Source organism: Xenopus laevis, chromosome 1L (genome assembly GCF_017654675.1).
Source record: "Xenopus laevis strain J_2021 chromosome 1L, Xenopus_laevis_v10.1, whole genome shotgun sequence".
In the NCBI taxonomy this organism is placed as follows: Eukaryota; Metazoa; Chordata; class Amphibia; order Anura; family Pipidae; genus Xenopus; species Xenopus laevis.
In genome coordinates, this window is record NC_054371.1 from 56,221,498 (window position 1) to 56,234,060 (window position 12,563).

At 35.4% G+C, this 12,563-nt stretch overlaps 1 protein-coding gene across 1 annotated transcript in view; it reads right to left on the reverse strand.

Annotated features, from left to right (window-relative positions):
- Positions 1 to 1,301: 1,301 nt before the first annotated feature.
- The window catches only part of rxfp1.L (relaxin family peptide receptor 1 L homeolog), a 118,238-nt gene continuing 106,976 nt past the window's right edge, over positions 1,302 to 12,563 (reverse strand). Inside the window, exons 14-18 of the mRNA XM_018231112.2 lie at positions 12,271 to 12,342; positions 10,705 to 10,934; positions 8,695 to 9,105; positions 6,649 to 6,867; positions 1,302 to 2,047 (exon numbers count right to left, since the gene is read on the reverse strand). Of these exons, the coding sequence (XP_018086601.1) occupies positions 1,752 to 2,047; positions 6,649 to 6,867; positions 8,695 to 9,105; positions 10,705 to 10,934; positions 12,271 to 12,342 (1,228 nt within the window). The 3' untranslated portion in view covers positions 1,302 to 1,751. The remainder of the gene's footprint in view (positions 2,048 to 6,648; positions 6,868 to 8,694; positions 9,106 to 10,704; positions 10,935 to 12,270; positions 12,343 to 12,563) is intronic.

The following is a 12,563-nucleotide window of genomic DNA, read 5'->3' on the forward strand; positions in this document are numbered from 1 at the left end:
GCAAAAACCCATAACAACCAATCAGCAGGTAGAATTTACTGATCACTTGTTTAAATGCAAACGTGTTATTGTTTACTGCTCCTGGAGAAACTGAGGGGCCCATTTACTAAAAATCGTTCCACCATTCGATAGTCGAAGTACTGTCTCTTTAAAAAAAACTTCGACCCCCTAGTTCACCACCTAAAACCTACCGAGGTGCCATGTTAGCATATGGGGAAGGTCCCCATAGGCTTTGTAACAATTTTTAGGTCGAAGAAAAATCATTAGATCGTTGGATTAATATCCTTTGAATCAAACGATTCGAAGGATTTAATCGTTCGATCGAACAATTTTTCGTTCGATCGAACTATTTGCGGTAAATCCTTCAACTTCAATATTCGAAGTCGAAGGATTTACATTCGACAGTCGAATATCGAGGGTTAATTAACCCTCGATATTCGACCTATGTAAATCTGCCCCTGAGTGTCTTGTATATTACATGTAGGGATTAAGGTATTCCAAATTACAGAAGGAAAACCTCAGGTCCCTGAGCATTCTGGATAACATTACATATAATACGCCATGGTTTTATAAATATGCCAAATTGTAACAAGGTTTTGATGCAAGCCACAGGTCCCTCAAAAGGTCACAAAAAAACCCAGCAGCCCATGATTGTCTGCAAACAGCTCCATTAGATCAACCTTCTGAGTACTTCTTTTTCAGGATTATAAAACAATTGCTTCAGCAATGGATATCGTACATTTCAATAAAACACTGGCTGTTTACTTTTGGTGTAATGCAGTGACATTTCCATGGCAGTGTTACGCTTAAAGGAATTGTTCAGTATAAAAATGAAAACTGGGTAAATAGATAGGCTGTGCAAAATAAAAAATGTTTCTAATATAGTTAGTTAGCCAAAAATGTAATGTATAAAGGCTGGAGTGATTTGATGGATAACTTGTCAGTCAGGACTCTACTTCCTGCTTTTCAGCTCTCTTGGTTTACACTGACTGGTTACCGTGGTTACCAGGCAGTAACCAATCAGAGACTTGAGGGGGGGGGACCACATGGGTCATATCTGTTGCTTTTGAATCTGAGCTGAATGCTGAGGATCAATTACAAACTCACTGAACAGAAATGTCCCATGTGGCCCCCCTTCAAGCCGCTGACTAACTCAGAGTTATAGAGCTGAAAAGCAGGAAGTTGGATTCAGGCTGTTTTATTTGACATCTGTTCACTCCAGCCTTTATATATTACATTTTTGGCTAACTAACTATATTAGAAACATTTTTTATCTTGCACAGCCTATCTATTTACCCAGTTTTTATTTTCACACTGAACTATTCCTTTAAGGTGGTGGATCCTGATGCAATAACTTCATTAAAGCAATCTCTACATTAGTAGACACCTGTGCTTTAAGTAGAGAAAACAGATACTCTTAGTAAATTTGGAGCCTAATTTTTCAAGTTTGAATTGATCCTTCCACTTTCATCAAGCAAGCTTAATTGCCATATCAATATTCAGTCTTCAGAAGTTGAGGTGCAATATTATAAAATGCTCTGTTAACAGTGTGTTTTGTAGGTTAGATTAAACCCAAACACAGCGACTGAAAGTTCAGTGTAGGGGCAGCTGAAATATATATATATAAATCCTTTGTACAAAAATCTAAAAAAAAAAGTAAACTTTTTAAAAAAACCTTGCACTCCAGTTCTAGTCCACAGTTTCGACAACTGTGTCATTACTTGACAGTGCAGCAGATTTCCTATATTTATTTATGTATAGCTTAGTCTTGTTGAGTGAGTTGTTACTGACATTTCAGAGTCTGTATAAAGTCCTGGCTTCATTATTTCCGGTGAAATATCTTGCAGTGGCCACATTTCCACCCAAAAAAACGAGGGTGTACATGCCTTCTGGCTGTTTCTGTTTCCCATGGACCGTCTTTGCTTGTAGTTGCTCCAGATTTGGGAAATCATCTCTTTAAATGGCCGAGTTGTTATAGTATACAGGATTGGATTGAGAGCGCTGTTGATTGGCAGTATGAAAATCACTACCCAAGAACTGATGGATCCTATGGGTGAAAAAGATTAAAAATAAGAAAAGGAAAATCACAATAACATCCTTTTTATTGATATGATGAGTGGTTTACAAATCGTCTACTGAAAAATGTCCCATTATTTAGTTACATTTGGCAAAATCGCTTCCAAACTTTTATGAACTATGTAAGGCCCCACACAAACATACGTTTTGTCGGCACGGTTCGCACTGCGGTTTATGCGTAAATACACTAGAGTAAGTGCCATTGCCTAAACTTGAAACCGCTAAGCGTATTTACGCAGCGGTTGGCTTTTTTAAAAAAACGGCTTGGGTCCGATTTAAATCAGTGAGAAAAAGGTTTATCACATCAAAAGTCATGGACGAGATTCAATTTAAAATGCAATTCAATTCAGAAAAACTTATCTCAAGGTTTATCATGTAAAAACTCTAGCGAAGTCTAGGGGAAAAAACTGGAACTGGAGAAAAGTTTTTTCTCCTCGAATTGAATCTCATCCATGAATTTTCACGTGATAAACCGTGAGATACACTTTCTCGCTGAATTTAATCTGGTCCTATGTTTGCCCAAGAGCAGTAACACATAGCATACAATCAGCGGGAAGCATTTACTGTGTAAAAATATGCGTTTTTACGCACTGACAAAGTTTGTGTGTGTATATATATATGTATATATATATATATATATATATATATATATATATATATATATATATATATATAGTAAGATATGTGGTTGAAAAGGGCACGATATTGTGTATTTCACCAGTGTTAGACTGGTAAATATAAACCTCCAGCCAGGGAAATATGTGTGTTTTTGCAGCAAGCATTGCTGAATTTGTGTACGTGCTTAGGAAAAGCTGGTTAGCCAAAAATGTAATGTATAAAGGCTGGAGTGACTGGATGTGTAACATAATAGCCAGAACACTACTTCCTGCTTTTTAGCTCTCTAGCTCTAACTCTGAGTTAGTCAGCGACTTGAAGGGGAACACATGGGACATAACTATTCAGTGAGTTTGCAATTGATCCTTAGCATGCAGCTCAGATTCAAAAGCAACAGTTATGGCTCATGTAGGCCCTCCTCAAGTCACTAATTGGTTACTGCCTGGTAACCAATCCGTGGAAACCAATAGAGCTGAAAAGCAGGAAGTAGTGTTCTGGCTATTATGTTAGACATCCAGTCACTCCAGTCTTTATACATTTTTAGCTAACTATATTAGAAACATTTTTTATTTTAAATAGCCTATCTATTTACCCAGTTTTTATTTTTATTCTGAACAATTCCTTTAAGGGTTTTCAGCTGCCAAGCTAAAGGTAGCTAAGTAATTAAGCTACAGATGAGCTGTAGTTAAAAGGAGGTGTGGAGCAACACCTCAGTGCTTCCCCCTTGAGACCTCCTTGAGTGGAGGAGGATGAAGGGCCATGAAAACCTCCTTGAGTGGAGGAAGGAGAGTTTGTGTATTGCTGGGAACGAACATGAGTCCCCATGAGTTGGAGAGAGCTCCAAAAGGACTGGAGAGAGAAAGAGAGAATCCTCTCCCAGGAGACAAAAGTGTCTAGAATGAGCCCCAGAGAGGATTCTGGGAGTTGTGTACGTCCACACCTGTGAGAGTGCTGGAAACGTTAGTTTGTGGGAAAACCAGTAAGAGTGTTAAAGCAGGACTGCTATTCCCTATGTTGAAGCACGTGTGCTGAAGCATTGTTTGATGTGTACAATAAAAGCCAGCCAAGCTGCATTTAAACGTGAAAGGTGGTCTCTAGTCTCGGTAATATGTTTTAGATATTCGAGTTTTTTCTTAAATAAGAAACTATTGACTTTTGAGGTCATTTGATTTCATTCGGGGTAAAAAAAAACTAACATTCAACCTTTTATAAATCAGCCCCCTAGTATAAATTTCATGTCAGTAGCCCCATTAGAAATATATTTACTGAGAAAACCGTTGATGTGTTCAATACTTATTTTCCTTGCTATATATAAATATTAGCCTATATAAACATAGTGGCACATTTATCAAAGGTCAAATTTTGAATTCATGTGAGTTTTTAAAAACTACCCTAAACTCCCATAAATTTGAAATTTGACCAATAGAAATGTATTAAAAAAAATCTAATTCGAATTTTAAAAACTCAAATAGAGTTTTTTCTCCGAAAAAGGAAGGCTGCAAACAACTAAATTGATACCTGGATGTCTCCCATTGACTTAAACAGCGTTTTAGATGGCAAATATTTGAGTTCTTAAAGGCCCAGAGTTTTTTAAAAAAAATTTTGAATAACTCCCTAGTCAAATTTGACAGTTTTGACCATAAAAAAATTTGAAAATTAGAATTTTCAATTTGACCCTTGATAAAGTTGCCCCTTAATCTTTATTACAAGCATATATTTAAAACCAACACTCCATTAGTAAGTGGACCATTATAAACATTGGTATCAGATAAATACAATCGCACATATATAATGGTGGCAGCACTGACCCCTCTATTTATTACTCTGTCTTAATAAGTATCTAATTTTTATTATCCCAAAATCCAGACCTGAAAGAAAACAAGACCACTTAAAGGCATAGCAATATGTTACAGGTTTACAGGAGTATGTCCCTATGCCTATAATAACAAGCCAAGTGCTAATAGCTCTTTGCAAAAGTGCTCCCTACCTTCCTCTGTCCCCCAACAGCCCCAAGTAACTAACCTGTGTGGGTCAACGATACAGCTTTGAGCAGAGCAGCTTTGTTAGTGACGTCAGACTTGGGGACAGGGCATAGTCCTGATAGGCTGGGACACTGTTTATATTTGTCCTCCAGTCCATCTGGACTTTACTCTGCCCCCATTACACAGATGACAGTCTCTGGCCATTACACAGTTTTACATTTCTGGAAAGTCCTGATGGGGATAAATACAGTGCCTTACAGAAGTATTCAAACCCATTAGCAATTCTCTCATTTCACAGCATAACAAATGTGACTGGACCTTAATTCTTTGTAAAAGTTTAATTTAACCCTTTGCGTGCTGTAGAATATGAAACCTATGGTATTGGCACACAAGTTCCAATGCCTCAGCCCCAACGATTCTAGTTTTCTGGTTTCAGTGCATTGGGTTGAAGTATAGAAACAGTTATGGCATTCATTTATGTTAGAAATATTCTGTTTGCATGCTTATTCACTGACAGGAATGCGTGCACGCACTTTAGAAGGGGTGATGTGGGCGCCCGGCTGACTTGGTCCGGCACTGCCCTCCTGATGTTAATAACAAATCTAATTAAACCCCAGGTCTATTTTATGTATAATGGTAAGGAGTTCTTTGTGTCCTAACTTGTAACATGAGAAATTAGCACATGGTGCAGGCCAGAAACATTCCTATAAATGACTGATCTAAAGCAGTAATACTAAATGATATCACGGCAAAATAAATCTTCACAGCCATGTGCATTATCTATTGCCAAATCCCTGAATTAAATGCTTTGTTGTTTAAAGAAAGTACTCCCTACATTTAAATGAAAAATAATCATTTACCATTAAAGAATCCTTCGCAAAGCGACTTTTAATAATTAGCTTCATCAAGGAATTCTATCTAAATAGTACCCCCGTGGAAAACGACAATTTACAAATATCATCACATCACGTTAGTTAGCGCAGTGATGAATTATAGAAAGAGATTTGGATCCACCAGAAGGTTTCATGAGATATATACTGACAGCTTGGCAAAGACTTCAAGTAAAGATTTCAAAACCTGTTTACTTTTATTAAAGCAAACTACTACAAACATCTGCAAATAAAGTACAACAGCTGTTCAGCTGAAATGAGGGCAATGGAAAGATAGCTATGTGACTTGTGTAATTATTATTAAACAGCTCTAAAGAATTTCATGAAGATTAACACACTCCAACTGTAGCTAACACTTTCCCCACATGTTTTTCATGCAAAATCCTAAAGTGACAATTCCTTGCAAAAAATCCCTTGTATTTTGCACTTGTATATGCCCTTCTAGTTTTCCAGTGTGATCCACTCCTTTTCTCGGACATCTGGGATATAATTTACATAAAGGTGTTAACAATATCCAATCATCAACATTACATCCATCAAAGTGGGGCAACATGGGTACAATTAGGATAGACTACATAAAGGGGATTATTTATCAAGGTCCGAATTTATCTCAGTATTTCTAATATCAAACTTCGAGCAACTCTGAATTCCAGAATGGACCTTATTTATGAAGAAAAAAGCCCAAAAAAATAGGGTCAGGCAAAACTTCGGAGCTTTCCTCGAAAACTCTGAATTGTTTGGAGTTTTCCGCAAAAACAATGTTTTTTTCTGATTTTTCAGAGAGTTTTTTTGTGCCGAAATTCTGAAATCATTGGATATCAGTACGGACATCAGCGCAGACACTGGGACCTTCCCCATACACTTGTACAGGACCTCGAGAGCTTTTCGGATTCAGAGTTTTTAGACCATCGGACTTTAATAAATCTCAGAAAATTCGTTGAGTTATTAGAGGTTCAGATATTCGGAGCTTGATAAATAACCCCCACAATTTTAAAGGGGGGGGGCACAGTTTGTTTTCTTATCTGTTGAGAAAAATGTCTTCACAGACTACATAACAATAAAAAATAGTTTAGTGGTGGCCATACCTGGAATTTCCACTTGAAGCAAAGATAGCAGTTTGAGTATGAAAATAGGTATCCAACACAGTGCATCTGTGAAGACGATAAAGAAGAATCGCTTTGCTAAAGTCATTTCTTTTTTGATATGATTGTGTATTTCTGTTGCCATAATGGCTGTCCGGTGAATGCTATAGAACATGCTGCTGTAGGAAAATACAATTATGATAAAAGCAGCCAGATTTACACCTGTTGAGAAAAGAAAAGAAAATGGTTGTTTTGCAGTAACAATTCATATTTTCTGCTGCTGAAATAACACATTTTAAGGTTGTCTAACATGTTGCATCCCAGCTGTTACCTTTCCCATTGGTTCTGGGACTTGGATTTTCATACCAACTAAAGTATCAGGCTTATGTATTATTATGGATTAAACAAAGAGTGATAACATTTTCTAAACATGCACCTCATATTATAAATAATTCCAAGGCAATATGGCTCAATATAAAGATCAATTCAAATACATAACATGCAGGTCAAGTCATAACTCGCACAGATTTCTGGACATATAATACTTCAGTGTCTAGTGTTAATGCCTCTGACTTGACATTCTCATGGGTTTGAAAACCTCTCATAAAGCCTCTGAAATGTTATTTTATTCTACTGTCTTAATCTCTTCTATACCGATCAACGGTGTCACTGCAATAAAATGGAGGGGGTGCATAGAAATAGTAGGTGATTACTGTTTGAGATGAAAGCTGAAACGCACTGCATATGATTTGTTTCTTTCGTCCAACTTAGTTGAATATGTCCAACCATTTGTGGAAGGAGAATTCAAGACGTTGACTGTTTTACAGTGTGAATCCACTCTGTCCGGGAAGGACCAACTAAGCATGGTCTGATCCAAATTAACAATCGCATTTCCATTTTACGCTGTGGAGATGCAAGCTCATTTTATTCTAAGTTTATTATTTCGAATTTGTCACTTATACCATTTTTGTAAAACAGGAACAAAGGATGACGGGCAAAGAGGTAAGCAGAAAGGAAGAAAGGAAAACCTTTAACATTTCGGGTATACCAAGAGTTACAAGGGTAAGTACCTAATCATAAATATATGTAATCCTTTATGATAATGTATGTTTGATCTTGTGTGAACTTGTGCTTTCCAAAAAAAACTTGCAGAAAAGGGTCACTTTTAAGGTTGACTTTTAAGTACATCATAAAATGACCTATTCTTAGCCACTCTTAAAGTGGCCTTAATTTTTAAATTGACGTTTAATTTTTCCTAGTTGTTAGGGGCCACTGAACCCAACAGTTTTATTGATGCTCCCTTTCAAATGACTGATCTTTTGTACAAAAGCCCTCTTTCAGTCATTTTCTCTAGAGAAATGTGGAAACCCGTTGAGAGTGTCTGAAAGATATAGATATAGAAATGGATTAGAAGATATAGAAATATATAGAGTATATACTCTATTCCTTGGTCTATTTTTTATTGCTGAGTGACCTACGGTATGCTTATCTTCTAGTAATGCTTTTGCTATATGCCTGCCTTCTTTCAGATACTATACCTTTTTATTGCTTGCTTTCTATTATGCCTGTCTTCTGGCTACATTTACCAATGTGTCTGTTTGCAAAGTTTCTACTTAACCCAATGCCAAATGTGAGAGCACATACTAAGGATGAATCCTTTCCTTGCAAAGTAAGTTCTTAAGTGATTCCCCGCTTTTGCAGCATATGAACAAACGGAGAGTATGGCAGCATATTGTAAGAATGAGTGGGGCAGCACAGATATAAGGCCTACAGTGCATGTGTACATAGAACAAGTAGGATAAGTAGTAGCACTTCAAGCTGTGCTAATGACTATTTCTGCCCTATTGCTGCTCTACTATGTGTCAGCCACTATATCCACAATTAACTTCTCATTTAATGCATCTGACTAATTATTAACCTAATTTTATAAATTAAATGATGTCTCCTAATGAGCTTCGTAGAGGAAGCTTATGGCAATAGAATATGCACGTACAATTGTTTTGATTCAGTCTATGTTAAAATTCCAAGACTCGTCCCTTTAATACTTACCTAAAAAAATAATGACGGAATATATCTGAGCCGCTGTACTTTCTGGTTGCTCTGAGTGTAATGGGAAGCAGACTCCATTAGTACCATAGTAATTCTGAAAAAATGTGTCATTACTAAGGGGTACAAAGGCTATTACAAAGCCAATAATCCAAATAAGTATCAACGTTGTAATTGTTCGGAATCTTCCAGGCTTCAGACATCTAAAGGGGTATACTATGCAAATATATTTTTCCAAAGTTAAATATGTAAGGAGCAAAACTGATACTTCTGTAGACAAAATAGCTAATGATCCAACCAGCCGACACTGAGTGCTGTCCATCCATGCTTGGGCATTTTCATTGTATTCACCTCGGTATTTAAGGTCATAGTAACCAATGACAAATAAATATACTCCCATCAAACAGTCAGCACCTGAAACACAGCCAGGAGAAATAATGAGTTGTAGCACTATATCTTTTACTGAAAGGCTAATGTATAATGGTGTCTGCAGTTTCTGATAGCTTGCTTAATGGTTGATATATTCTGTAAATTCAGAGCTTCACATATCTATGTTTGCTTTTGTTTTTTAACAAAACTATGTCTTATATTTAAATGATGAAAGTAAAATTTTGAAGAGAGTTGTACAAACAACATATTGGGGCACATTTACTAAGCTCGAGTGAAGGATTCAAAGTAAAAAAACTTTGAATTTCGAAGTATTTTTTTGGGTACTTCGACCATCGAATAGGCTACTACGACCTTCGACTTCGATTCGAACGATTTGAAGTAAAAATCGTTCGACTATTCGACCATTCGATAGTCGAAGTACTGTCTATTTAAAAAAAACTTTGACTACATACTCCGGCAGTTTAAACTTACCGAGGTACAAAAAAAAAAAATAGCAAAATAGGTCAAGTAATTGTCCACTTGGAAAGTCTTTATTACTAGTCTAATGGAAATTAAGAGAATGTCAGGGAGATTTCTGTATCCTACATTTTCATATGTTTCAACCTTTGTTGGTGTAGATAAAGAGGGGGTTGTCATTCTCTTTCCGATTGGAAGATTGCTTATAAGATCATGGTAAATATCCTTGAGAGTAGCTAGCATGAGTATATTATTTTACGTTCGGACAATATTCCCTCTATTTGCATTATATTACTATAGTGAAGCCAAGCTTAACTTGGGGCAACTCTATTCCATAAAAAGGTCACAGACAGAACAATAATTTCAGAAAAAGCTGTTTTACAATTAACTACTTGTAACACAAACATAAAAAAATGCTCTCAATTTGGCCTGAAACATTCCTTACACTCAAAACTTGAATTACAATACCTAGAGCTATTCTCTAGTTTGGAAATCGACCAGTTTTTCAAATACATGTTGAACAATTCAAGATACTTAAAGAAAATGTAAAATATACCACTAATTGCTATATCCATCAAATAAATCGCACTTGATAATTTCAGCACTTCCAGACAGGTAGCTATTTAAGCCATTTTAGGAACCCACTTACAGAATAACATTGTAGGAAGAGAGATTATAATAAGGAAAGCACATTACGATTAAATAAATATCCTTTTACAGATTTCAATTACTGAGCAGTATTCTATTGTTATTACTATGATTAACAAATTGACAATATGTATTGTAAAGTATAAAATAGTGCCGTTGTATGGATGGCCCAAGATCTATATCAGGGATGTCCAACCAATAGCCCTCAAACTGTCACAGCTCCTGCCCGACATCCCTCTACAGCTCTCTGGAGCTGCTACAGGAGGCTAAATATTTTTTCAGTATGAATTATTTAATATAACAATGCATTCATATAATATAATATAAAAAACAATATATGGACCAGTTAAAAGGATTCTTGATTTCTGTGCCTATGTATTTATTTATTTTCATAACAGGTTTTTTTTCATGTTAATTTTTTTTTATAGAAATTTGGTTACTTGTCCACATTTTACCCAAATCTTGAAAACTTCACTGAATTGCCATCTTTGCCTATATACAATATATGTGAATACTTACAACAGAGAGACATGATGGACATTGCATGGAGTTTATTTTCTGACCTAATATAAGGTCTTGTGCAGATGACAAAGATATTTCCAAAGCAGGTTATTACAGAAACAACCCACACAAAGACACGCTGAACTATGCTCGCTAGCAGATTTTCCAGAGATGAGATCCCATCTGTGTTTGGCTTGCAGTTTCTCACATGTGGAGCAAAGCCGCAGTACTGGAACTTTTTAAAATATCTGCCAAGAACAAGAGCTGAGTTTTTAATGAAAATGACACAGTTTTTAAAGATGTTGTTAGTTAATTCGTAATTTTTTTTAAATGAGATAATACTGGTTTTAAAATAGGATCTCTTCAGATAAGGGCAGATTTATTAAAGTTTGAGATTTTAATAAATCTTGAGATCTTACATTTTCCAAAATTACAAATTTTTAAAATGAATTGTTTGAAATAATCTTGAAAATTCAAATAAAAAAAATGTGGTAACTAAAAATCTGGTGAGCTTTTAGAGAAGCCAATTTATTTTTTGAATAGTTTAATTTTTAAAAGAAGAACATGATTGAGTTTTGTTTGTGAGTTATAGCAAGCAGGTATTTCTTATTTGAGCTTTTTCGAAAAATATGCTAGCACTTGAAACAACTAATAATGATTTTACTGAAATAAAAAATCTGTCCTGACTGGCAGCTATGAATTATTCACAAATTTTCATGTCATTGACACAAAGTAGTGGTCAAAAAATAAAAAGTTTCCACAAAAGCAAATTCTTGTTTTATCAGAAATTAACTCCAAGAACTTTGATACTAAAATAATGTTTGCATCACTGTGTATAGTTATAACAATTAGCACTGGAATATATATTTATAGTTACAGGAAAGAAAAGGATAAAAGTCAGGGTTTAGTGTTTGGTGAGAACTAGTGCAAAAGTACGTTTTCTTGCAATTTATGAAAGACATTTAACAGGTTTTGAGTTATGCAGGTACATGTTGCATGGATTAAAGGCTGATAAACCTATGAACTCATATGTCAGTTATTGAAAATACTTCTTGTAACCTGGAAACTTATTAGGTCCCGGGTGTTCAGCAATTTACAATATGTATATGATTTGTAAATAAATAATATTAATAAAAAAGCAACAAATACACATGGTATTTGCATATTTCTGTCATACGTTCCACAACCCCCATAATGCTCAGCCCCTCAACTTGGGTGTTTGCAAAGTTTGATAACATTTATTACTATATTACTATGTATCTAACAATAGGTACTATTTTGCTTATTTCTTCTTTCTGGAACATTGTGAACATTCTTTTGATGAAAACTTAATAAAAGTTTACCATTCCTTTTGTTGATTTTAAAAAATAAAAGACACCCATAGTAATTCTGACAGCTGAATTTTTCCCCCCAAATTTATCTAGTAAAAATGTTTCGATTAGTAACAATAAAGTAAAATCACATTTCCAAAAGTGCTGCCAAACATTGAGAAAAACACAGTAGTCTCACTTTGTTACATGCAGACTTTACTTTCAGTATATATTTTATCAAATTCAAGCAAATATCCTGTCAGAGATTACTTACATATGAGTTAGATTTTTGAGTGGCATAAACATCCTTCTTTGAATGTTTGGAATCTCAATTCCTTCCAGGCTTCTGTGCAATTATTAAGAAAAAGAGTGTTAGTATAGTATTACTTATGTCCTTTTTGATTTCAGTATCCATTAGTTGCAGTTTTACAGTCAATAGCTCAGCACCAAGTGTGATTCCATAATGCATTTGTTGCAGCTTTGCATGAAATTGTTCAAATAATTACAAATTCCTAGGCATAAACCCACTGTAATTCACATATCCACGGCAGAAGGTTCTAAAGTAGA